Source organism: Lagenorhynchus albirostris, chromosome X (genome assembly GCF_949774975.1).
Source record: "Lagenorhynchus albirostris chromosome X, mLagAlb1.1, whole genome shotgun sequence".
In the NCBI taxonomy this organism is placed as follows: Eukaryota; Metazoa; Chordata; class Mammalia; order Artiodactyla; family Delphinidae; genus Lagenorhynchus; species Lagenorhynchus albirostris.
Window position 1 is genome coordinate 116,674,757 of NC_083116.1, and position 26,102 is coordinate 116,700,858.

At 39.3% G+C, this 26,102-nt stretch overlaps 1 protein-coding gene across 1 annotated transcript in view; it reads right to left on the reverse strand.

The window, feature by feature from the left end:
- The window catches only part of PPEF1 (protein phosphatase with EF-hand domain 1), a 145,049-nt gene that overhangs the window by 17,076 nt on the left and 101,871 nt on the right, over positions 1-26,102 (reverse strand). The window contains exons 10-15 of the mRNA XM_060137592.1: positions 24,476-24,642; positions 21,886-21,922; positions 20,549-20,698; positions 15,977-16,123; positions 7,982-8,167; positions 6,472-6,614 (exon numbers count right to left, since the gene is read on the reverse strand). Of these exons, the coding sequence (XP_059993575.1) occupies positions 6,472-6,614; positions 7,982-8,167; positions 15,977-16,123; positions 20,549-20,698; positions 21,886-21,922; positions 24,476-24,642 (830 nt within the window). The remainder of the gene's footprint in view (positions 1-6,471; positions 6,615-7,981; positions 8,168-15,976; positions 16,124-20,548; positions 20,699-21,885; positions 21,923-24,475; positions 24,643-26,102) is intronic.

Here is a 26,102-nt window from a genome sequence, read left to right on the forward strand (position 1 = left end):
CAGATGGCTTCACAGGTGAATCCTATCAAACATTTAGAGAAGAGCTAATACACATCCTTCTCAAACTCATCCAAAACTGCAGAGGAAGGAACACTCCCAAACTCATTCTATGAGGCCACCCTCACCCTGATACCAAAACCAGACAAAGATACTAAAAAAAAAGAAAATTACAGACCAATATCACTGATGAATATAGATGCAAAAATCCTCAACAAAATACTAGCAAACAGAATCCAACAACACATTAAAAGGATCATACATCATGATCAAGTGGGATTTATCCCAGGGATGCAAGGATTCTTCAATATACGCAAATCAATCAAAGTGATATACCATATTAACAAACTGAAGAATAAAAACCATATGATCATCTCAATAGATGCAGAAAAAGCTATTGACAAAATTCAACACCCATTTATGATAAAAACTCTCCAGAAAGTGGGCATAGAGGGAACCTGCCTCAACATAATAGAGGCCATGTATGACAAACCCACAGCAAACATCATTCTCAATGGTGAAAAACTGAAAGCATTTCCTCTAAGATCAGGAAGAAGACAAGGATGTCCACTCTCACCACTGTTATTCCACATAGTTTTGGAAGTCCTAGCCACGGCAATCAGAGAAGAAAAAGAAATAAAAGGAATACAAATTGGAAAAGAAGAAGTAAAACTGTCACTGTCTGCAGATGACATGATACTACACATAGAGAATCCTAAAGATGCCACCAGAAAACTACTAGAGCTAATCAATGCATTTGGTAAAGTAGCAGGATACAAAATTAATGCACAGAAATCTCTGGCATTCCTATACACTAATGATGAAAAATCTGAAAGAGAAATTCAGGAAACACTCTCATTTACCATTGCAACAAAAAGAATAAAATACCGAGGAATAAACCTACCTAGGGAGACGAAGACCTATATGCAGAAAACTATAAGACACTGATGAAAGAAATTAAAGATGGTACCAACAGATGGAGAGATATACCATGTTCTTATATTGGAAGAATCAACATTGTGAAAATGACTATAATACCCAAAGCAATCTACAGATTCAATGCAATCCCTATCAAATTACCAATGGCATTTTTTACAGAACTAGCACAAAAAATCTTAAAATTTGTACGGAGACACAAAAGACTCCGAATAGCCAAAGCAGTCTTGAGGGAAAAAAACGGAGCTGGAGGAATCAGACTCCCTGACTTCAGACTATACTACAAAGCTACAGTAATCAAGACAATATGGTACTGGCACAAAAACAGAAACATAGGTCAATGGAGCAAGATAGAAAGCCCGGAGATAAACCCATGCACCTATGGTCAACTAATCTATGACAAAGGAGGCAAGGATATACAATGGAGAAAAGACAGTCTCTTCAATAAGTGGTGCTGGGAAAACTGGACAGCTACCTGTAAAAGAATGAAATTAGAACACTGGCTAACACCAAACACAAAAATAAACTCAAAATGAATTCAAGACCTAAATGTAAGACTGGACACTATAAAACTCTTAGAAGAAACCATAGGAAGAACACTCTTTGACATAAATCACAGCAAGATGTTTTTTGATCCACCTCCTAGAGTAATGGAAATAAAAACAAAAATAAACAAATGGGACCTAATGAAACTTAAAAGCTTTTGCACAGCAAAGGAAACCATAAACAAGACGAAAAGACAACCCTCAGGCTGAGAGAAAATATTTGCAAACAAATCAACAGACAAAGGATTAATCTCCAAAATATATAAACAGCTCATGCAGCTCAAAATTAAAGAAACAAACAACCCAATCCAAAAATGGGCAGAAGACCTAAATAGACATTTCTCCAAAGAAGACATACAGATGGCCAAGAAGCACATGAAAAGCTGCTCAACCTCACTAATTATTAGAGAAATGCAAATTGAAACTACAATGAGGTATCACCTCACACCAGTGAGAATGGGCATCATCAGAAAATCTACAAACAAATGCTGGAGAGGGTGTGGAAAAAAGGGAACCCTCTTGCACTGTTTGTGGGAATGTAAACTGATACAGTAACTATGGAGAACAGTATGGAGGTTCCTTAAAAAGCTAAAAATAGAATTACCATATGACCCAGCAATCCCACTACTGGGCACATACCCAGAGAAAACCATAATTCAAAAAGACACATGCGGGTTTCCCTGGTGGCGCAGTGGTTAAGAATCCACCTGCAGGGGACATGGGTTCGAGCCCTGGTCCGGGAAGATCCCACATGCCGCGGAGCAACTAAGCCCGTGTGCCACAACTGCTGAGCCTGTGCTCTAGAGCCCGTGAGCCACAACTACTGAGCCCATGTGCTACAACTACTGAAGCCTGTGTGCCTGGAACCCATGCCCCACAGCAAGAGAAGCCACCACAGTGAGAAGCCTACGCACCACAATGAAGAGTAGCCCCTGCTCGCCTCAACTAGAGAAAGCCCGCATGCAGCAATGAAGACCCAACACAGCCAAAAAAAAGAATAAAAAAAAAAAAAAAGACACATGCACCCCAATGTCCATTGCAGCACTATTTACAATAGCCAGGTCATGGAAGCAACCTAAATGCCCATTGACAGACAAATGGTTAAAGAAGATGTGGTACATATATACAATGGAATATTACTCAGTCATAAAAAGGAACGAAATTGAGTCATTTGTTGAGACGTGGATGGATGTAGAGACTGTCATACAGAGTGAAGTAAGTCAGAAAGAGAAAAACAAATATCGTATATTAATGCATGTACGTGGAACCTAGAAAAATGGTATAGATGAACTGGTTTGCAGGGCAGAAGTTGAGACACAGATGTAGAGAACAAACGTATGGACACCAAGGGCAGAAAGCCGCTGGCGGGTGGGGATGGTGGTGTGATGAAGTGGGCGATTGGGAGTGACATGTATACACTGATGTGTATAAAACTGATGACTAACAAGAACCTGCTGTATAAAAAAATAAATAAAATTAAATTTAAAAATTAAAAAAAAAACAATCCGACTTACTACAGCACCAAAAAGAATAAAACACTTAGAAATGAATTTAACAAAGGAAGTCCAAGACTTGCACACTGAAAAGCACAAAATATTTTTCAAGGAAATTAAAGGAGATCAAAATAAATAGAACAATATGGACTGGAATATTTAATATTGTTAAAATGGCAATAGCCCGAAATTGATATTATATATTCAAAATAATCCCTATCAAAATCCCAGTGGGCATTTTTGCATAAGTTGACAAGCTGATTCTAAAATCACATGGAAAACAATCTTAAAAAAGAAGACTCAAATTCAACTCACCTTTCCCAATTTCAAAGTTACCAAAAAGCTACAGTAATCAAGACAGGGTGTTACTCACATTACGATAGTCATATAGGTCAATGGAGTACAACTTAAAGTTCAGAAATAAACCCATACCTTTATGGTCAATTGATTTTTGACAACTGTGCCAAGACAGTCAAATAGAGGAAGGATAGTCTTTCCCACTGATGTTGCTGCAAAAATTGAATATTCACATTTTAAAGAATAAGGTTGGACCCTTACCTCACACTATACACAAAAATTAACTCAAAATGGATCAGATATCCAAATATAAGAACTTAATCTATAAAAATAATCTATAAAATTCTCAGAAGAAAACATAGGAATAAAGCCTCATGACTTTGACTTAGGCAGTTGGTTCTTAGATACCTCATCACAAGCAGAAAAGAGAAAACAGATATATTGGATTTCATCAAGATTAAAAACTTTTGTGCTGCAAATAATAACATCAAGAAAGTGAAAAGACATCCCATAGAATGGAAGAGACTATTTGCAAATCATATATCTAATAAGTGACATGAATATAGGATATATGAATAACTCTTACAATGCAATAATAAAAAGAGTAGTAACTCAATTAAAAATGGAAAAAGGATCTGAAAGAGACATTTCACTAAAGAAGATATACAAATGCCCAAAAAGAACATGAAAAGATCCTCAAAGTCATTGGTCATGAGGGAAATGTAAATCAAAACCAAGAGTTCCTACCTCACATCCACTAAGATGGCTATAATCAAAAAGACAGATCATAACAAGGGTTGTCAAGGATGTGGAGAAATTGGAATCTTCATACATTGCTGGTGGGAATGTAAAATTGTTCATCCCCTTGGGAAAAAAGCTTGCAAGTTCCTCAAAATGTTAAACATAACCATTACTATATAAGCCAGCAATTCCACTTTCATATATATACCCAAGAGAAATGAAAACAAATATATACACAAAACCCTGTCCACCAACGTTCAAAACAACATTATTCATAGTAGCCAAAAAGTGGAAACAACCCACATTTCTATTAGCTGATAAATGGACAAAGAAAATGAGGTCTATTGATACAATGGAATGTTATTCAGCCATTAAAAGGACTGAAGTACTGATACATGTTACAACATGAATGAACCTCAAAAGCACTGTGCTAAGAAAAAGAAGCTAGTCACAAAAGACCACATATTGTGTAATCCTATTTACATGACATTTCCAGAATAGGCAAATCTATAGGGACAGAAAGTAGATTAGTGGTTAACTAGAGTTGTGATGTGGGGGGCGGTGGCCAGGGATGGGGAGGCGATAATGATGAGTGACTACTAATGGATACAAGTTTTCTTTTTAGGATGGAACAAATGTTCAAAAATTAGTTTATGGTGATGTTACACAACTCTGTAAATATACCAAATATCATTGAATTGTATACTTTAATTTGGTAAACTTTCAACAAAGCTGTTAAAATAAATTACAAATATATATGTAATATATATATATGTAATATATATATATATGTGTGTGTGTGTGTGTGTGTGTGTGTGTGTGTGTGTGTGTGTGTATAAAATTTATGTGGAGACATTTTTCTACTGAAGGGGAAAATCCGAAAGTTATAATGAAATTATAAAATGTGATTTCATAGAATAAAGCAAAATCAAGACACCAACAAAATATATGCATCATGCCCATAAAAATCCTCCATCCCTTCTATGCAAACAATTCCTAAAAATTTATCAGAAAATGACAAACAGCCCAATATAAAATAGGGGAATACTATAAACAGGAAATTCAAAGAAAAGAAAATGCAATGTTCAAAAATATAGGATGGGTAAACTCAGCTGTCTAAAATATGCTAATTAAAACAATGAGATTTATCATTTTTATCCATCAGCTTGGCAAAAATTAAGAAGAGTAATAACTTATGAGACTAATGAGGATGTGAAGAAATTAATATGTTGTTTTCCAGATTGTTAATTGTTACAACTCTTTTGGAGTATCTAGCAAAATTTTAAACATTATAAATCGTATATTTTGAAATCTTATGTAAAAAAAAAGCACTAAAAACTTATGGATATGTGTATGCATATATGTACACACAGACAGACACACACACACACACACACAGAGGAATGTTTGTTATAGTATTGCTTTTAAGTACAAAACCCTAGAACCAATCTGGATGGCCATCAGTTGAATACGATTTAGTTATCCATAATTGTTATGGTATACATATACTACAGAATATTATGTATCTATCAAAAAGAATGAGTTAGGTCTATATGTATGAACTTGGAGTAATGTTCACGATATAATCTTTAGGGAAAGAGTCAGTTGCAGAATAGACCGTGCAGTGTGATTGATTCTATCTTTGTTTAAAAAAAAAAAGTATGTATGTTGTTTACTGCCTTTCTCCTCCCACAGGGATATGCTTTGATGAGGGAAAAGACTTTTGCCTATTTTGTTTATTTCAATATCATCTGTGCCTAGAACAGTGTCTGACACATAGTAGGTGCTCAACATTTTTTTAATTCAATGAATGAGTAATTGCTTGTCTATTTTTGTAGGAGCAAGGAGAAGAGGGTGGAAGGATCCTCTCGAGGCTATTAATTTCAGTTGCCTCTGAGGAAAAGAATTACTGAGAAGTACTGGGAGGGAAGATCATTAACATTTGCTTTATACATCTTTGTTTTGTCTCACTTGTTAACAATAAACATATTCATTCTATATTATAAAAAATATTAAAAAGATAATGTCAAAGGGAGGAATGGGAGATAAGCTATGAATGCCATCACACAGAGACACATACTCAACTCAGTCATATACACTTCTGGGTAGAGAAGAGCCAAAGAGGCAAGAGCAGACTGGGCTGTCTGGGGGCAGAGAAGGCTGGAGGTTACAGGAGTGGGTGGGTGCAGAGATTTTCTTTTCCTTATGTTCAATTAGGGACTGTTTGTGGATGCTGATGGCTTTATCCATCTAAAGAGATGTATACATTGAAAATTGCTGCTCTTGGTTTCAAATATGAGCGCATTCACCACTTGGCTTCTGGAATTACTTCCATTTTGTTTATACTAATGAGTAATGAGTAAGTCATTTTCTTCACTCCCATGGCTGCTCTTAGTCACTCTGGACTGGTTCTACTTGGTCACTAGTACCAGAGCTCAAAAATCTCCTTAGAGTATACATACCTTTGGTAAAGAGGCCTCAAGCATGTTGCCCTAGTTACTTGGTACTGGAAAAATCGGGGGGGCGTACCAGAACTCACTCTGATGTAAGCTCCTCGATTGCTACCTTCTTCATAATAATTAGATGCAGAAAATACAGTAATAACCTGGTTAAAGAGAGTGTGAGGTTCACACAGCGTTAGTTCTCAAAAGGTCCTTCAATAAAGTCAGAAACAGCTCAATTCTTAAAAAGCAAAAATCAAAGTTCAAAATCCATACAAATCATCCAAGTCTGATGGGATTTCCTGTGACTCCATTGAAGAGAAACAAGGCTTTGAAATCACTGTCTCCAAGAGTACTAACTTCTAGCCACTCATCCCCACAGTGCATGGCCTTGCAATCTTGTGTACAATTTCAGTTCCGTATCTTACAATCCTCCTTAATGCTCAGTTCTGTAAATTCTAACTTTCCAAGGGGGTAAAGCCTTTATTTTCTTTCCTTGTGCTATTTGAGCATTCAAAATAAAACTTGTGTAGTATCACAGTCCTTTTCTTTTGTCTGTAGCTGACTGATTTAGAGGGTTCAGGGCCCCCCACAAAACCAGTGCTTTAAGGTCAGAGAAATAGTGGCTAGATAAGGGACCATGGCCACTCTGTTGGGAAGGAACCAGCCTTGGGGGCGTGGGGGAGGGTGGGGAGCCTTGGGAGGGTAATACTTGTCAGTGACAGGAAAGCTGGTTTAGGCCCAGTCCTGCCCTAAGGGGCAGGTCACTTCAGACAAACCACTGCTACTTTCTCCCCATTTTCTTATTACAAATAAACCCTAAATAATACTTGCCTTACCATTTCGCAATGTCAGTATGAGCCTCCAATGAACTAAAAGAGTTTGGAAAAGTAAAAGTGTTGAAATAGAAGGAAAGGCCATGCAATTTGGTATTCCTTTTTAATTACTGCTGTGCACTATGAGAAAAGGGGGCATCCCAGGACAACCTGGGACCAGAAACCAGCTCCTCAGGCCTCGCCTCTCTAGCCTATCAGACACCACTGAAGAAGCACAACGCATTCCATTTTAGTGGCTGCAGCGAAACTGCCCACAGAGAGGGACTTGCTAGAGCTCACCTACTCAGTGAATAGAAGAGAAGTATGTTTTGTGGCTCTGCTCTGCACAGGGAAAGTGCAAAAGGTGAAAGAGAGCAAACTGGATTCACTGCTGCCTTTCTGTGCTCAGTGACGATAAGTACATTCTTAACCCCACTACTGGAGATTCGCCTTGCGATTAGCACAGAACAAAGCCTTTCTGTGTGTGTACTTAGTGCCATGTGTCAGAGTTTCTATCTCTGGGATTAGGGAAGATCGGAGAAATAAACCAAATATCTCTTAGGGTGAGGGACAGTGAGCTACCAAAGCATGCAGTTCTGTTTTGGGCCTAGGGAAGACATTTTCCCGTGGGCTTCGAGGTCAGACACAACCTGTGAAGACAGACTAGGCTTAGGGGAAGGATGTCTGTGATGATGTCACCAACACTGTTAGCTTACCTTCCCATCATGGCAAATTTCATACCCTTCGGGCTTACATTCATGAGACCTAATGAGCATCTTCAACTGGTATTTATTAAGAATCTTGGAGGTAATGTCTGGTCCAAAATAGCAGCCCCCTCCTCGACCTGTATTTGGGTAACAGCCTCTTTTGCCTCTCGGATCACTCCACAGAATGTCGATAACCTTGGAACAACAAATCAGATTAGGCTGCCACTTACAAGTGAGAGTTTATCTTTCTAGATTCCAACTTCTTTTCCAGAAATATTATCCCAAGTTATCCCAAAGTCTCACTATTTCTCATTCCTCCTTCAAAACTGTTTCACACTCATCTCCTCCATGAATCTCTTCCAGAATAATTTGAATGCCCATAGCCACCACAATCCCTTTCTACCCATCCCCAATAACCAATGTAGCAATACTTAGTAACCATGAAGGATCAGCCCTTGGGCTTTTTCTTTTCTTTTTTTTTTTTTTAATTCCATCGCAATTGCTTCACAATTGCTTAACCTACAGGGTCTTTTCTCTTAAAAAGAACTTCACTGCCATGTTCAAAGGAGAAAGTAGCTCCCCACAGTGAACACACAGGCACTTGGTGTTTTTAATATGTTCAAAGAGATAAGGTAAGTCTCCCAGCTATGGTTTTGGCCCTGGTTTTTGTCCTGTTGAGTACATAGCATGATAAAGCCTTTTCCCCATCACAAATATAGGCAACTGTTCACCCAAGAATACCTTGTAAAGCATCTCCTTCACTTTTTGCCCCCCTTGATAAGCACATTCTCAGCTTCAGCAGTACACTTAGCCATTGACTGGTTTTCCAGAAGTATGTTATTAGCATAACATTTCCTTGTGGGGATGAAAGAGGCAAGTGCAGGCTGCATGATGCTCACGACTGAAGACCCAAGTTTCTAATAATTTTTTCATAAAAAATTGGGGGCTCCCTGTTTGTAGCTCTGATCTACATATAATGTTTCTTTATTCAAACGTCTCCTATGGGAGCTTCAGCAGTAGTGTGAAAAACTAGCTTTGTAGCTAAAGCTATGCAACCTTGAGAAAAGTCTTTGGGTCTTACTTTCTTTAAAATCAGAGATTTGGGCCAGATGGCTTGTGAAATATCTCAAAGTTCTAACAGACTTCATTTTCTAATTTTTCATAGTCTAATAGACTGTATTTTCCACATGTTTCTTTGAAGGGCATGAAGAAGCATGTATTTTAAGTTGTGCAGTTATTCTAGTGGGTCCAAATCAGATCTTAAAAAGACCAGAAATGGTTGTCCCACTAAACCTGACTGTACACCCATTTATAGGTCTGGTATTGAAGGGGAGCTAGAAATAAGTGAGGGGAAAGACAGTGAGGTGGAGAGAACAGAACTGGTAGGAGAACTTCTCCGGATGCTAAGCACCTCATCAGAACTGGAGACACTGTGCGCCAGGCACATTCCGGACACTTGCAGATGATTGATTTTTTTGATGGTTGACTGAAGTGAGAATTAAAACCACCTAAGAAGATGCAGATCAGGATTCTCCTTTCTCCCCCACTGAATTCCAACACTGGTACAACCCTACCCTACAAATAAATATAATGGAACCCATTTACTTTGCCGGTGATTATGATGAAAATAACACTTGCATTTGAAACTGAGCCATATCTGAATCTTACACCATGAATTCATGTCTGGGAGACATGATCTGACCTTTAGTATAATGAAGGAGAAAACATGGAACACGAGGAGGCGTGTTTTATAAGGAGGGGATTAACTTTTAAATTCCTACCTGAGATGCAAGTCATTTACAGCCAAAATGACCCCAGGAAAACCTTCTAAATTACTCTTAAAGCATAGTATACATGATTTTGTATATAAAACCCTATACAGACATATGGATGTGTGAATATTTTATGTATGTGATAATGTAGAACATATGATAAATTATATGAAACTAAAATTTTATACTTTTTTCTCCTTTTTGCCATATGTATATAGTTGAAATTTACATAAGTTAAATGTACATATGATGGGACCCTGTTAAACTAGAATAAGCACTGGCCATGGAGTTAGCTCTTCAAGTGTCACCTATGTCACCATGGAACCTATTCGGGCCTTAGCTGACTCCCCAGTGAAATGAGGAAGATATAGCTAACATTCATTTTTCTTTGGTTCAAGGTCATAAGGGGTCATAAGGGGTATCAGTTTTATAGAAGGGAGCTTCTTCAGAACCATCCATTCAATGAGTTCTGCATTTCTTTTCTCTGCCCAGAATTCATTCATTCATAAACTTTACAGAGACTGTGACGACAATATAGATTTAATTCTGAGGCTCACAAACAAAAAATGCTATAAAAGTCACTTTGTTGGTGAAACAAATTCCTCAGCAGAGACAATCTCTTTCCTCTCAACAACATCCTCTCCACTGAAATGCAAGGGCCTATGGGAGTGCATGAAAGAATAAGTATTTACAACATTCCTTCCTGAAAATTTTCAAACCAAAGATTGGAAAGGTTTTTACTGAATGACAACTTTTGTATGACCTGGTCAACAAAAATCTATTTGTGTCTCAGCCTTTACACCTCCTAAATCCAAAATAAATCCTGCAAGTGTCCCATGCTTGCCTACAGTTTTAAGTAATCCACTTTTCAAAAGTATGCTTTTGGGGAGAGACAATAGCTCTGAAAGATGTATCTAAACACTTCTCTTCTAAGACACTAACACTGTAGATTCACTTTTGTATTTTCCCTTAGTTATGTGTCCTCCTTCCAGCTTTTGAATATGTCGTCTTAAAAGCTGTGCTCAGTCCAAACCTTCCAGCCAAGTACCTAGATGGCTTTAGATACCTACTCCTTGCCTACCCATCGCCTCATTTGATGAGGGGAGACTAGAGTAGTTCATTTCTTTCTTGAGATCTCCCATCACTCTTTTTTTTTTTTTTTTTTTTTGCGGTACGCAGGCTTCTCACTGTTGTGGCCTCTCCCGTTGCAGAGCACAGGCTCCGGACGCGCAGGCTCAGTGGCCATGGCTCACGGGCCCAGCCGCTCCACGGCATGTGGGATCTTCCCGGACCGGGGCACGAATCCGTGTCCCCTACATCAGCAGGTGGACTCTCAACTACTGCGCCAACAGGGAAGCCCTCTCCTATCACTCTTAAATCATCTTTCCCTTCAGAAAAAGAGCATGGGCATTAAAGTCAGACCTGGGATCAAATCCTGCTCTATCTTTCAGTGACTAGCCAAGTGACTACAAAAAAGCCATTTCACTCTTGGGAGCCTTCTCAATGAAGCTGACTACCCTATTTAAAATTGCACCTCTGTCCCCTACCTCCAGTTCTCTGTTTCCCCTAACCTTGTTCTAGTTTTAATTTTTTCCATAGAACTTCTCACTTAACATAGTTACTTGGTATTGTTATATAATTATATATGTAATATTATATAAATAACTTCATATATACATATTATTTAGCTCCTCCCCCTAAAACATAAACTCCATGAGGGAATATATCTTAGGTCACTTACTTTCTCAAAAGCTTAGAACAGTGCCTGACACATAGTAGATACTCAATAAATTTTACTTGTTAAGTGGATTAAGAGAAGGGAGTCACTCAGGACATAAATAATTAAAATTATTTTTTAAACCTTTCTGGTCTCTTTGTTGTTTCAAGTCTGTCCTGAAAGAAGAGGTCACGCTTGTCTCTATACGATGACTCAGCTATGAATACATACATCCCCCACATCTCAGGGAATATAAGATAAAATTTAAATTACAGCACTCTGCCAAGAATCATGCACTTCCATGAGTATGGAACAAATAGCCTACGATCTTTACTGCAACACAGCTCACAGATATTAAGAAATAAAGTAACTGTGAAATCTGTTTTTATCTGGAAATTTCAACTCTAGGTAACTAAAGCGTGCATGTCCATGACATACCAGGAAATGAGGAAAGAAAATTAAAGGTACAACTGAAATTATTAAAATATTGGGAATGAGATTCTGGTCAATTTTACCCTGTGTCAGTTCCAGTCATGTACACTGAGTCTGTAAGATGCCTCATCTACATTGTTGGGGTGAGGGGAGGTTCTATTACAGAATAATGACCACCAGTTTCCTCCCTCCCACTTCTTAAGGCTCCATCTCTCTACAATTCTAACTCATCCAAGCTTCCAGACTCCCTGATATTCTTCTTGTGCAACTCCAATCTTTTTGGCATCATCCTTTTTATTCACTATAACCTTTGGTCTTTGGAATTTGGATATCAAAATTTAAGGAGGCATCTTTTCCTACTTGCTATAGGATGCCTCTTATACTTCTTTGATTTCTAAATACTTTGAATGCACAAGCCAGTGATGAATTCTATTTCTCTCTTATTACCTCTTCCTCTCTCTCTCTATCCTCCCGCCGCTCTTTCTCCTCATTGATTAGAGATTATTTTATATCAGAAATCACATTTTAGGGACTTCCCTGGCAGTCCAGTGGTTAAGACTCCACGCTCAGGGTGTAGCTTGGGGTGTAGACTTAAGCAAACTAGTCCAGGGAAGCCACTAAACAAATAAATGAGCAAGAAAGCAAATAATAACAAGCCCTAAAGGAGCATGGAAATAATTAGAGTTACTATATTACCTAAAATATCCAGTTTTCAACAAAAAATTACAAGACATGCAAACACACACACACACACACACACACACACACACACACATACAGGGGGAAATAAGCAGACAATTGAAATTGCCTTTGAGGGGATTAGAAGTTGACTTAGCAGACAAGGATTTCAAATCAATTATTATAAATATTATATTAAAACACAGCTATATATATATATATAACACTTCACTGAATAAGAACAGAATACATTTTCTTCTCAAGAACACATGGAGCATTTTCCAAGATAGACCATATGCTAGAGCATTAAAAAAAAAGCCTCAATAAGTTTTAAAAGGATTTTAATCATGCTAAGTATGGTTTCCAACCACAAGTGAATTCAAGCAGAAATAATTAAGAGAAGGAAATATGGGAAATGCACAAATATACAGAAAATAAACAACATATTCCTAAAAAACATATAGGTTAAAGAAGAAATCACCAGAGAAATTAGAAAATACTTTGAGATGACTAAAAACTAAAGCACAATACAGCAAAACTTACAAGATGGAGCTAAAGCAGTACTTAAGGGAAACTTACAGCTTCATTAGCAAAGGAAAAAGAGTTCAAATCAATGACACTACCTCTCACCTTAGGAAACTAGAAAAAGAAGAGCAAAATAAATCTAAATCAGAAGGAAGAAAATAATAAAGATTAGAGCAGAAATAAGTGAAGGAGAGAATAAAAAACAATAGAGAAAAGTCAATAAAACCAAAAGTTGATTCTTTGAAAAGACCAATAAAATTGACAAACCTTAGCAAGACCGACCAAGAAAAAAAGAGACTCAAATTACTAAAATCAGAAATGAAAGAGGAGACATCACTACCAACCTTGCAGATATTAAAAAAATTTTTTAAATATATATATATATTTCACATATATGTATATATTACAAACAACTTTAGGCCAACAAATTAGATAAATTAGATGAAATGGACAAATTTCAAGGAAGATACAAGCTATCAAGGATACCAAGATACAAACTACTCAAGAAGTAGAAAATCTGAATAGAACTATAGCAAGAAAGAAGACTGAATTAGTAATTTTTAAACTGCCTACAAAGAAAAAAGCCTCAAAAAGTATCAAAGTGAAGCCAGCAACATACAAAATGGATTATACACCATGACCAAGTTGGATTTAGCCCAGAAATGTAAGGTTGGTTTAACTTCTGAAATCAACCAATGTAATACACCACATTAGTAGAATAAAGGACAAACAATACATGATCATCCTAATAGATACTGAAAAGCACTGACAAAGTCCAACACTCTTTCATAGTAAAAACACTCAAGAAAGTAGGCACAGAAGAGAAATTCCTCAATCTGATGAAGGGTAGGTAATATACGGACAAACAGCTAATATACTTAATGGGAAAGACTGAATGCTTCCCCCTAATATTAGGAATTAGACAATGATGTCTACTCTCACCACTTCTATTTTTCAACACTGTACTAGAGGTTCTAGACAGGGCAATGAAGCAAGAAAAAGAAATAAAAGGGGCTTCCTTGGTGGCGCAGTGGTTGAGAGTCCACCTGCCGATGCAGGGGACACGGGTTCGTGCCCCGGTCCAGGAAGATCCCACATGCCGCGGAGTGGCTGGGCCCGTGAGCCATGGCCGCTGAGCCTGCGCATCCGGAGCCTGTGTTCCGCAACGGGAGAGGCCACAACAGTGAGAGGCCCGCATACAGCACAAAAAAAAAAAAAAAAAGAAGAAGAAATCAAAGACTGCTTGATTGGAAAGGAAGAAGCAAAACTATCTTTATTCACAGATAACATGCTCTTGTTTATACAAAGTCCCAAGGAATCCACTAAAAACCATTAGAATGAACAAACAAGTTTATCAAGGTTCACAACATGAGATAAGTATACAAAAGTCAATGTATACCAGAAATGAACAATCCAAAATGTAATTAAGAAAACAATTCTATTTACAATAGCATCAAAAATATTTGGGAATAAACTAGGAATAACTTTAACAAGTGCCTCACTGTACGTGATTACAAAACACTGCTGAAATTAAAGATCTAAACAAATGGAAAGACATCCCACCTTCATGAAATTAAAGATATAATATTGTTAAGATTGCAATAGTAACTAAATTGATCCACGGATTCAAGGCAATGCCTACCAAAATCCCAGCTCTTTTTTGGTAGAAATTGGCAAGCTGATTCTAAAGTTCATATGGAAATTCAAGGGACCCAGAATAATCAAAATAATCTTGAAAAAGAAGAATAAAGGTGGAGAACTCACACTTCCCAGTTTCAAAACTTTCTACAAAGCTATAGTAATCAAAACTGTGTAGTAATGATAAAAAGATAGACATATAGATCATGGAATAGAATTAAGAGTCTAGAAATAAACCTTCATATTTACAGTCAATTGATTTTTCGGAAGGGTGTCAAGAAAATTCAAGGAGAGGAAGTCTTTTTAACAAATGGTGCTGCGATAATTGGATATCCACATGCAATAAAATCAATTTGGACACCTACCTCACACCATACACAAAAATTAACTCAAAATGGATTAGACACCTAGACGTAAGAACTAGAACTATAAAACTCTCAGAGGAAAACAGAAATAAATCTTTATGATTTGGGGTTAGGCGATGGCTTCTTAGATACAACACCAAAAGCACAAAGCAAAAGCACTTCTTCTACTGTGACTGAGTAAAAGGAGCCAGAGACAAAAGATCACATACTGTATGAATCCATTTCTATAATATGTCCAGAATAGAGAAATCTATTAAGACCAAAAGGAGATTAGTGGTGGGACTTCCCTGGTGGCGCAGTGGATAGAACTCCGTGATCCCAGTGCAGGGGGCCCGGGTTTGGTCCCTGGTCAGGGGACTAGATCCCACATGCATGTTGCAACTAAGAGTCCGCATGCCACAACTAAAAAGACTGTCGGCTGCAACTAAGGGGCCCATGTGCCACAACTAAGGAGCCCGCCTGATGCAACTAAGACCTGGCACAACCAAATAAATAATTTTTTTTTTAAAAAAAAAAGGAGATTAGTGGTGGTCTAAGCGTGCAGGGATGGTGGTCGGGGGTGGGGAGAGAATGGGAAGTGACTGGTAATAGGTATGTCAAGTACCTTTTTCAGGTATGAAAATGTTCTAAAATTAGATTGTGGGGATAGTTGTACAACATTGTGAATATACCAAACCCAATGAATTATATACTTTAAATACCATTTAAATATGGTATTTGAATTATATTTCAATTAAGCTATTAAAAATATAGTAATGAATTTAGAGAGAAGGATATGATCTGCTTAGAAAGGTAAGTCACTTTTTGTATATTATTAGAACAACATCATCTATGCTGCATCTTCACTGCCACTTTAGTGAACAGTTTGATTACTTACCTGTTCCCATTCATGCTTTGTTAATTGTTCAGAAAGGGATCCATTTGTTCTGATTCCCCGAGCTGTAATGGTTGTACCTACTTTATTTCCCTTCTCAGTAGCATGGTCTCCATCTATTGGAATTGGTGGCATCAGCACAGATTTCAACTACAAAACAAATTTATGCTTTAGCCAAACCCTATGCTCAGGGTGCTGCATGTAGAAGCTTCAGCACTAGTTGCTATTCTGTCTATATTGTTGTGCCTTGACCCAATGGAAAACACATGGTCCCCTTTTCCATCTCACCTACCTCATGGTCCCCTTTTCCATCTCACCTACCTCCTTCATCTTATTGATCAACTGATCTCTAAAAGTGGGGCTGTTATGTTCTGTTTGTACATTTTTCAAAAAGAGATACTGTCCTAAGGGAAAGTTTCCCATTAGAGTTTCTAAAAGACCCCAGAGGCACAGATATCAGTAGAGATATGTTCTGTGGCGTCCTGACAGGAAAAAGAAGATGCTAAGGGAAAACTAGTCTCCCTCTGAGCCTTTATCTATACATGGGGCTAAGAGAGAGAACTAACAGGCCTAGAGTTCAGAAACACCTCAAGAGGATGGTTGCTTTTCCTTTTGCTGTGTTTTCCAGGAGAAATGAGAGAAAGTACATCTGTGCCTAGGAAAGTGCACAAAGGGGACATAAGTTGAAAACTTCGGAAGCCCTTCAACTTAAATGCACTGGGTTCTCAGTCAGACCTGCAATCAATTGATTACATTCTATAATCCTAGTAACAAAGGCAATGTATTTCTTTGGAAATAAAATATCTCTCTGATAGTACATCAATTACTATAATCCCTTCTACATTCCCTTACATAACTTGAGACTGTAATTTTATACTTGTTTCTTTGCAGTACCATACCTTTATACAAAACAATTGGAAATAATACTTCTGTTACATTGGTGACCTTAGTTCAGTGATGGACAATTCTCTGTGGTAGGCACTTAAGCTTCTTCTATAAACTAGGGTGTATATAAAATCTTACCTTTGTTTTTCAAAAATAAAATTGAACCTTATTCTGAGGTCCTGTCTCATTGAGATGGTTGGAGTTCAATTTCAGCTATTATTAGTGAGTTCACAGCCTGCCCTCCCTGTCTCCCCACCAGCAAATGTCACCAGGTCTTAGGCAGAGCAGAATATTCTGGGAGGACACTCTGGACGTGGCTCCACACAACTCACTTCTGATAAGGTCAATCAGGCAGGGCAAAACCACATGGTCTCTTAAGTACATGTGGCTCCACCGTTTTCAAGGCCACTTGGGATCAGGATACTTTGTTCAGCCCCTGCTAAGGTACCACATCATCATTCTCTCCTGGGGGTCCTACTAGCCATCCCTTCTCACAACCCCTGCCAGGGAGTTTGAAAAATACTAAACCAGAGTCTTAGTGTTATAGTCTTCCTTCTTTGTCCCTCTGCATTCACCCTCCTCCCCAACCTGCCTACCTTACAAAATACCTTTAATGAACCTAGAATGGAGGTTGTCATCAGGTTCCCCCAACCCTACCCCTCTCCTATTAACAATTATACCATAACAGCAGGTATCAACAGGAAGCATGGTCACCCCTACACTTGGAGGGTCCAAACAGATGGGCAAGTGGGGGTTATAAAACTGAACTTGAAAACCTGTTTTTGTATCTCATCTGGTAGAGTTTCACACAACAAGCACGTGCTACCAGTTCAACTTCACTCTAGGCAGGGTAGACAAAAAATACACAAGTCAAATTTCTACCTTTAAAGCCAGTCTTTTCAGTAGGTGGAACAATGATCCCCAAAGGGGGTGAAATTTGAGGTATCCTGGTAAAATTCCTGGCCCCAAAATTTCTCCCCAGGGTCTGTCTTGGTGACTGAAATTCAAACCTTAGTTTTAAGTATCAGGAAAAAGAAGAGAGAGTTGCAGAAGAGAGTTATGTTCAAAGCTTACTCTATGCCATTTTCTTCATCTAGGAAATTATATTTAATCCTCCCAACAATTCAATACAGTAGGTATTTTTAGCTTCAATGTATAATACATGTGGAAACTGAGGCTTAGAAATCGTTGGCAGCTTGCCCAGTCACCCAGCCAGGAAGTGGCAGAAGCAGGATGTAATGGATGTAATGCTAGCTACATCTGTCTGATATCAGAGCTCCATGGTGTTTGCTAGGTTAAGGTGGCTCTCAATTTAGGGTCTCCACAGAGACAGTAATGGGCATTCCAGACACATGCTCTTAATATCTCAAATAGCCCTAGAGAGGCCAGGCTTCTCAGGCTAACCTCAGGAAAGGAAAAATTTTCAATCTGATCATTTGGTACTGGCTGCCATGGCTGATTAGCGCTGTTGTCACAGGGCAAGTGGTGGTGGACTGTTGCATTCCTGCCATGTGCTTGCCGATATTTGACTGACAGAAACATCATGTTCCCTTGCTCCTGGCTAGAATCATATCCACTCATTATGTTAACAGTGACTATCCCATGTTGATTGAAACGTCTTATTGACTTGACTGTTTGCTGATATTATAAGAAAGGTGACTTAAACTAGGTACCTTAAAATTTACTGCAACTGGGATACTTTTGAGAGTAAAGGGATGTGCTATTAATAACTACACCAAGACAACAGGTGTAAACCAGGAAGTATGGTCATCACTGGGTGAGGCTGGGGACTGGGGTATGTAAAGTCACCACAGAATCAGGAAAGGGTTGTAAAAAGATTTTTTTCCAGTTTTATCTTACACTTGCCCTACTTTGGTCTTAAACCTCTTAGGAGATATTCAACAAACATTAATTAATACTTAACTACATCTTGGTGCTGGGGTTGTATCAGTGAACTAGAGAAGCAGGGGAGGATGGTAAACAAACAGTACTACAACTGCTTATTTAATTTTGGTAACTTTTATGAAGGATATGTACAAGGGGCTTGAAAGCACACAGAAGGGGACCTGATTTAGTGTGGAGGTCATGGATGGCTTTCCAGAGGAGGGGTGTATATTTAAGCTGAAATTAAAAGGATGAGAAGGAGTTAGCAACAATATTATCATTCATATGTGTATAAAGGCATAAGGGCTCTAAAAACTCAAGGTGGGACTTCCCTGGTGGTCCAGTGGTTAAGAATCTGTTTTGCAATGCAGGCGACGCCAGTTCGATCCCTGGTCGGGGAACTAAGATCTCACGTGCTGCGGGGCAACTAAGCTCACGCGCCACAACTACAGAGCCCACATGCCGCAACTACAAAGCCCACGCACTCCGGAGCCCGCGTGCCACAGCTAAGACCCGACGCAGCCAAAAATAAATATTTAAAAAAAAAACTCAAGGTGAACAGGAATCACATTTCTGTCCATATTAAATTAAATTCTAGCTCTAGAACCCACTTGCTTAGATTGGTTGGAAGTCGATTATCAGTCCTGAGGAGTAAGGGTTTAGTTTTCTCACTAGGACCGTACAAGATCACCTGGCTCCAGAGCTGCCACTGGTCCTCATGCCCACCTGGCACCCCGTCTACCCCCTAGTCTGGGAGTGTTGGCTGGGCTCTGGTACAGGCGGAAGACAATTGCAGTCACTCTGCAAGGCCCAGCCAAAGACGCTGTTCACTACGGCTGGGAGCTTCACAGGCCCCCCACACCCACTACCCTCAGAGTGTCAATACATATTCCTGCTCTGCTTCTGCTGTATTGAATATGATTGCTTAAGTTGAAATATTAAAATATTCCCCCCCAGATTACCCTGAGCCATTTGGAATATATAAGGGAAATCATACCAATTCAGAAATAAATTGCTGTATGATTCCATTTCTATGAGGCACCTAGAGCAGTCAAATTCATAGAGACAGAAGACAGAATGCCAAGGGCTGGGGAAGGTAGAATGGGGAGTCTGTTTAATGGGTAGAGTTTCAGTCTGGGAAGATGAAAAGTTTTAGAAATGGATGGTGGTGTCAGTAGTGATGGTTGCAGAACAATGTGAAAGTACTTAATGTCACTGAACTATACACTTAAAAATGGTTAAAGTGGTAAATTTTATGTTTTGTATATTTTACCACAACTTTAATTAATTAAGTAGAAATTTTAACTTTTCAAAAATCAGGATTTTTCACTTTTAGAAACTATACGAAATGCCGATATTTCCTCATTTTTCCACTTTCACCATGAATTTTTTTTTTTTTTGCGGTACGCGGGCCTCTCACTGTTGTGGCCTCTCCCATTGCGGAGCACAGGCTCCAGACGCGCAGGCTCAGCGGCCATGGCTCACGGACCCAGCCTCTCCGCGGCATGTGGGATCTTCCCGGACCGGGGCACAAACCCGCGTCCCCTGCATCGGCAGGCGGACTCTCAACCACTGTGCCACCAGGGAAGCCCTCACCATGAATTTTTAACAATGCATTTTCCATATATAGAAGTTATCCATTTAGTTCCTTATCATGCAATCATAGATTTTCTTAAAATTTGTACTAATCTTTTCAGAGTTACAGCAACCACTAAAACACGAATCAATACAAAATAATAAATGAAGGGAGGTACGTATCCCTTTATAAATCTCTGAGACAACATTCATGCAAACACTGCTTCTTACTTTGTTTCTTTCTATACGGTGGAGTAAATTCAAGTCTGTGGACTCTGATATCCCTCCGTGTATGACCAGGATTTCATTGTCAATGATTGTACCAATTGGGAGCCACGTATAGATGTCTTCCAAGACTTGTAAGATCTTTTTCCCATGTAGCTGTAAGTAAGAGCTTGAGTAAGTTTGTTTTTTTCTGATAGTTCAAGTTTATTGAATAGTCCCAACATATGGACAAAAACCCACAGTTTTCATGCCACCCAAAGAAGGTCAGGATGGAATCACTAACCAACAAGCATGCATTAATCATGTCTTTTTGGTCTGTATTTTTGATACTTTGACATTTTGGTGCCTTGCTGACCCTTGAGAAGAGACTGCCCCTCCCAGGGCTAGTTAATTCCTAGAGATAGTAAAGGACTTGCCTTTTGTATGTAAATGAGGCTACCTTTCATATGCAAACCAAACTATCCAGAGCCTATCCTCCCAATTAGTCCTTTATGGAATTCTCACACCCAGGGTCACTATTGTCAGCTCCAGTCACCCCAGGGCCAGATACCAGACAACCTTGGACAAGCCCTAAGCCCCAGAGCCTGCTAAAACTATTCAAACTAGCCAATCCTAAACCTGTTTACAATGCCTCACCCATTTCTTCCCAAGGAAACCACAATAAAGGCTTTTGTCCCTGTCAAGGAAACCACAATAAAGGCTCTTGTCCATGTTTGCCCTCATTCCCTCTGCCTCTGACTGACCCCAGGAGTGCTTCCCCATGTGGCCGCAGGGTGTGGTGTGCCATGCCTCCAGTTTCTAAGGAACTGTGAGTAAAAACCTTTTCCTTCATGACAGTCATTTCCATGTCTGCACATTTTACCATACCTGTGTAGAACAAATCCCAGGTACCTTTAAAACAATGGAATATGTTTGTATCTATGCTAAAACTTGCACAGAAGTCATAATGAAAAAGCTTGTGTCTAGAAAGAAAAACAGGTCTTCACTATGGCCAGGGCTTCCTTTTTTTTTTTTTTGCGGTATGAGGGCCTCTCACTGCTGTGGCCTCTCCCGTTGCGGAGCACAGGCTCCGGACACGCAGGCTTAGCGGCCATGGCTCATGGGCCCAGCCGCTCCACGGCATGTGGGATCTTCCCGGACCGGGGCACGCACCCGTGTCCCCTGCATTGGCAGGCGGACTCTCAACCACTGCGCCACCAGGGAAGCCCCAGGGCTTCCTTTTGTGCTTTTATATTATTGGCATGAATTCTGACTAGTTCTCCCCTCACCCTTCTTGAAGCTTTCTTTTTTTTTAACTTCTATGTATAAACAGCAAAGAAAATGCAAAAAACAAAGAGCCTTACCTTATATTTATGCAAAACTTCGTTTGTGAAGCCATACCTGAAAAAAAAAAATGGGATTTCAACGCTTTCATTGAATGTTGAGAACTCCTATTTACATGAGTCAAGTCATGCAAAAAAGGGAGCCCTTGCCATCTCACTACCACAAGTATCAAGAACTCAAGAAACTAGACTTTATTTGGAATGATTACTTATCCAAGACTTTGCTAGGCACGATGGGAAAGAAGAAAAGCAGCAGATGACATTGTCCCTATCCTCAAGGAGCTTCGGGAAAAGAAGATAAATTTTCATGAAACAATTACAAGACAACTTAAGAAATACATGGTATGCACAGGTGTGTAAGTACTGTAAGTATTCAGAGATGTGTGCTGTGGCCACTGGGGGACAGTGTGTGGGAGAATGCTTTTCATTTAGATAGAATTTCTCAGACATCCTATATTTTATAGTAAATGAATGATCAGGGGGCAAAAAGACTGAATAAAGACAAAGAAAAGCCTAGAAGATAACAAGTTGGCTCTTTATACTCTCTCATAAAGTTCATGTAATGGTATTGAGGGTTTTAATAGAAAGTGTCAGGAATTTTAATGCCTGAATAGCAGTCTCTAAGGGAGAATTAATGATGAAAAATTTTTTTCAATTACTTTCCTTGCCTTAGGATAATAATATATACCTTTAACACCTTTAACACGGTGAAGTCAGAACACAGCACACTCACTCCAGGTTTCCATGCAAATCATATCATGTGAAGCTTCTACAGGGTAACGTTATGTTTTCCAAGATGAACTCAGCCCTGCCTACTCAACAGCACCTCGAATCAGCTTACCCCAAACTGAACTCATCCTTCTCCCTCACCCCAACTTTCTCCACTTATCATGTTCCTAATAACAGTGATCTTGCAAATTCAAGCTAGGAACCTGGAGGTCATCCCTAATTCTCTCTCCTTTCAAGTCCCCCATATCACGTTACCAAGCCTTAAATCATTGCCTAAACTTCCTCCTGAATATATCTACTGCTTTGGGTCTCCATCTTTACCACACAAGTCTAAGTGAGACTCCATCATCTATCTCTTCAACTACTTCCTAATTGGCCTCCCCATATCAATTCTTGTCCCTCTCCAAACTAATCTTCCTGCTGCATTTTAAAACACAAATTGTATAATACTCTTCAATGATTTTCTCTTGTCCTCAGGAGAAAGCCCAAATTTCTTTGCAATCATTTCTTACGTCTCCAGCCCTATCAGGTACCATCCTGTCCTTCAGTCTTTGTTCCTCCCATCCTGAACTTCTTTCAAGTCTAAAAAGTCCTTTCTCAAGTTCTGCATAAGTTGTCTCCTCACTGTGGAACAGTTTCTCATCCCCCCTGCCACGGTCCTCTCTTGATCGCCTAATTCATCCTCCAGGTCTCAGGCTAATGCCGTACTTCTATGGGAGAACCTTCCAATCACCCCTCAGGCAGATTGGATCCCCCACTTTACAAACTCATCACACTTGAAAAACCTGCTCAACTCGTGTCTTCCCTGTTAGATGTAAACTCCAGTAGGGCAGGGGCCATGTCTCTTTCACTAACCATTGTAGGCACTAGATAAATACAGTTGACTAGCTAAATAAATGGAAGGATAAATGGCATGCCCAAATAAACAGATTGAGCTATATTATATATAATGGGTCTCTGAAAGTAGCCTTGAGATTTTGGGTTTTTTTTTTCTTCATAATCTTATCATTTGCTTCCATACTTGAGGATTAGAATTGAAACTGTGTTCAGGCCAAGCGCCAAAACTGCCCCAAAGACAAAACTAATCAGCTGCTGAGCTTTGATCTAGGCACCCAAAAGCCCAGGACCATAGCATGAAACATGCCATGCCTTCTACTTCCCTAGAGCAAACTGGATTCTGTTTTTCATAAAACAAGAAACAAGAAAAACAAAAGGAGAAGGAGAGGAAGAAAAAGAGGAAGGGAAAGGGGAAGGGGAAGAGGAGGAGGAGGAGGAAAGAAGAGAAAGGAGAACATTTGTCACTTACTGAGCCTTTCAGCAAAAATTGGTAAACCATTTAACCAATCTTTATTCCCCAAAACTCCAGTGAGTCAGATAGTTGAAACGCTATGTTACAGCTGTTCTCAAATATGTTTATGAACAACTATGCCAAAAGCAATCACCGTGTCATAAAAAATATACACATCAGTGAAAAACACAGTACTAGTTTCTGAGACAACATGTGATGCAAGCCAAAAGAGTAGCAAGAGAATGAGTCCATCTAAACCTGCTCATACAACCTACCACACCTCCAAACCTGGCCTAACACGTCTACTCGGCACACAATTTGGCTTGTGAAGGCTGGGCACGGGAAGAAGGAAACATAATAGAAGGGCGAAGGAAGAACGGGAAGAAAAGATAGGAAGGGAACGTTAGAGCAATTTATACTCACTCACACAGCAGAAGATTGGGGGAGGTAAATCGCTGTAAGAATTGAGCTCTTCCTTGAGATTCTCCTCATCCCTGCTTCTCTACACTCACCTCTCACTCTCCGCTAGGAGCTAAACATGGCAGCATTTTCCAGAACAGGAAACAAAAGAGGAAATCCACAGGCCTAGGTTACCTCATATTCATCATAAAATCTTCATGGTTGCCTCTGTTCAGGTGCAGGTCATTGGGGTAGACCAGAAAACTCACAAACAGGATCATTAGGATCTCCATGGAATTTTTTCCTCGATCCACAAAATCACCATTAAAAACATATGGGTTGCTCACTGAGGGGAGACCATTCTGTGGAAGGAAGAAGGAGAAAAACAAGCAGTTAAAAGAATGTACTTTTAAAAGTAACGCTTTGTACTTAATGTCCATGTGGATGTGGAGAAAAGAGGCTGAGTTAGTTCTTCCACTGGGAAAAATCTGCTCACTCACTCAAGCCAGTTTCACTTTCCAGGGCAGGCATTTCCTGCAAGGGACCTTGGAAGTGAAGGATTAGCTTGGGACAGGAAGACTCCAGGGGGATGGGGATTGCTCATTCTACTCACCACCACCTACTATGAGTTTTCTCTGAAAGAACCTGATATTTGTCCTATTAAAAATGGTTATTCTCGGGCTTCCCTGGTGGTGTAGTGGTTAAGAATCCGCCTGCCAATTCAGGGGACACGGGTTCGATCACTGGTCCGGGAAGATCCCACATGCCGCGGAGCAACTAAGCCCATGTGCCACAACTACTGAGCCTGCGTTCTACAGCCCGTGAGCCACAACTACTGAGCCTGCGTGCCACAACTACTGAAGCCCACACACCTAGAGCCTGTGCTCTGCAGCAAGAGAAGCCATGGCAATGAGAAGCCCGCGCACCACAACAAAGAGTAGCCCCCGCTCACCGCAACTAGAGAAAGCCCGTGTGCAGTGAAAAAAGACCCAACACAGCCAAAAATAAATAAATAAAATTAATTAATTAATTTAAAAAACAAACAAAAATTAAATAAAATAAATAAAATAAAATAAAAATGGTTACTCTCATCTCTTCCTTAGGTAGAAGAGGGAAACTTCTACCCAAGGAAGAACACTAAACTAAGAGCCAAATGTCGTTCATTCTAAGGGACCCTTATTTAACTTCTCTGGGCTGTGATTCTCTCAATTTGAAAAAAGGGAATGACACTATATTCTCCACACACACCCCCACCCCAGAGCAAACGAGAGAACGGGTATGAAAGCACTCAGGAAAGTGTAAGGTACTGCCCAACTGTGAGCAGGGCTAACACACCATCAGTACACTCTGATATGATCACACCAGGTGTTACAGGCATGTGTTTTGACTTCTCACTGACCAGGGCCATATTTGTTGTTAAATATTTTGATTACCACTCCTGAGTATGAGATAATACTTTAAGATACAGTGTTAGCACAAAAAAGGACTGGGATCAGGACAAAGGTCTGGTCTTTATAGCAGCTATTCGCTCGTTTACTTCTGTACTACTAAACTCTAAGATAAAACACGTCATGCCTGGTAGGGAAATGGTTGAGTGCATTTCTATTGCATAGTAAGATAAATTCAAATGTTTAAAAAATACATTACAAAGAGAAAATTTTAAGTACTCATACATCCTAATATATGTCCTCCTTCAAAAAAGTTACCTTCAAGAAATAATGCACGTATTCTAGTTATATTAATCTTTCTCAAATGATTTTCAAATTCCTTTTTTGTTAGATTTCAAATTACATAAGAAAATCTTATTACTTTATACTCACCA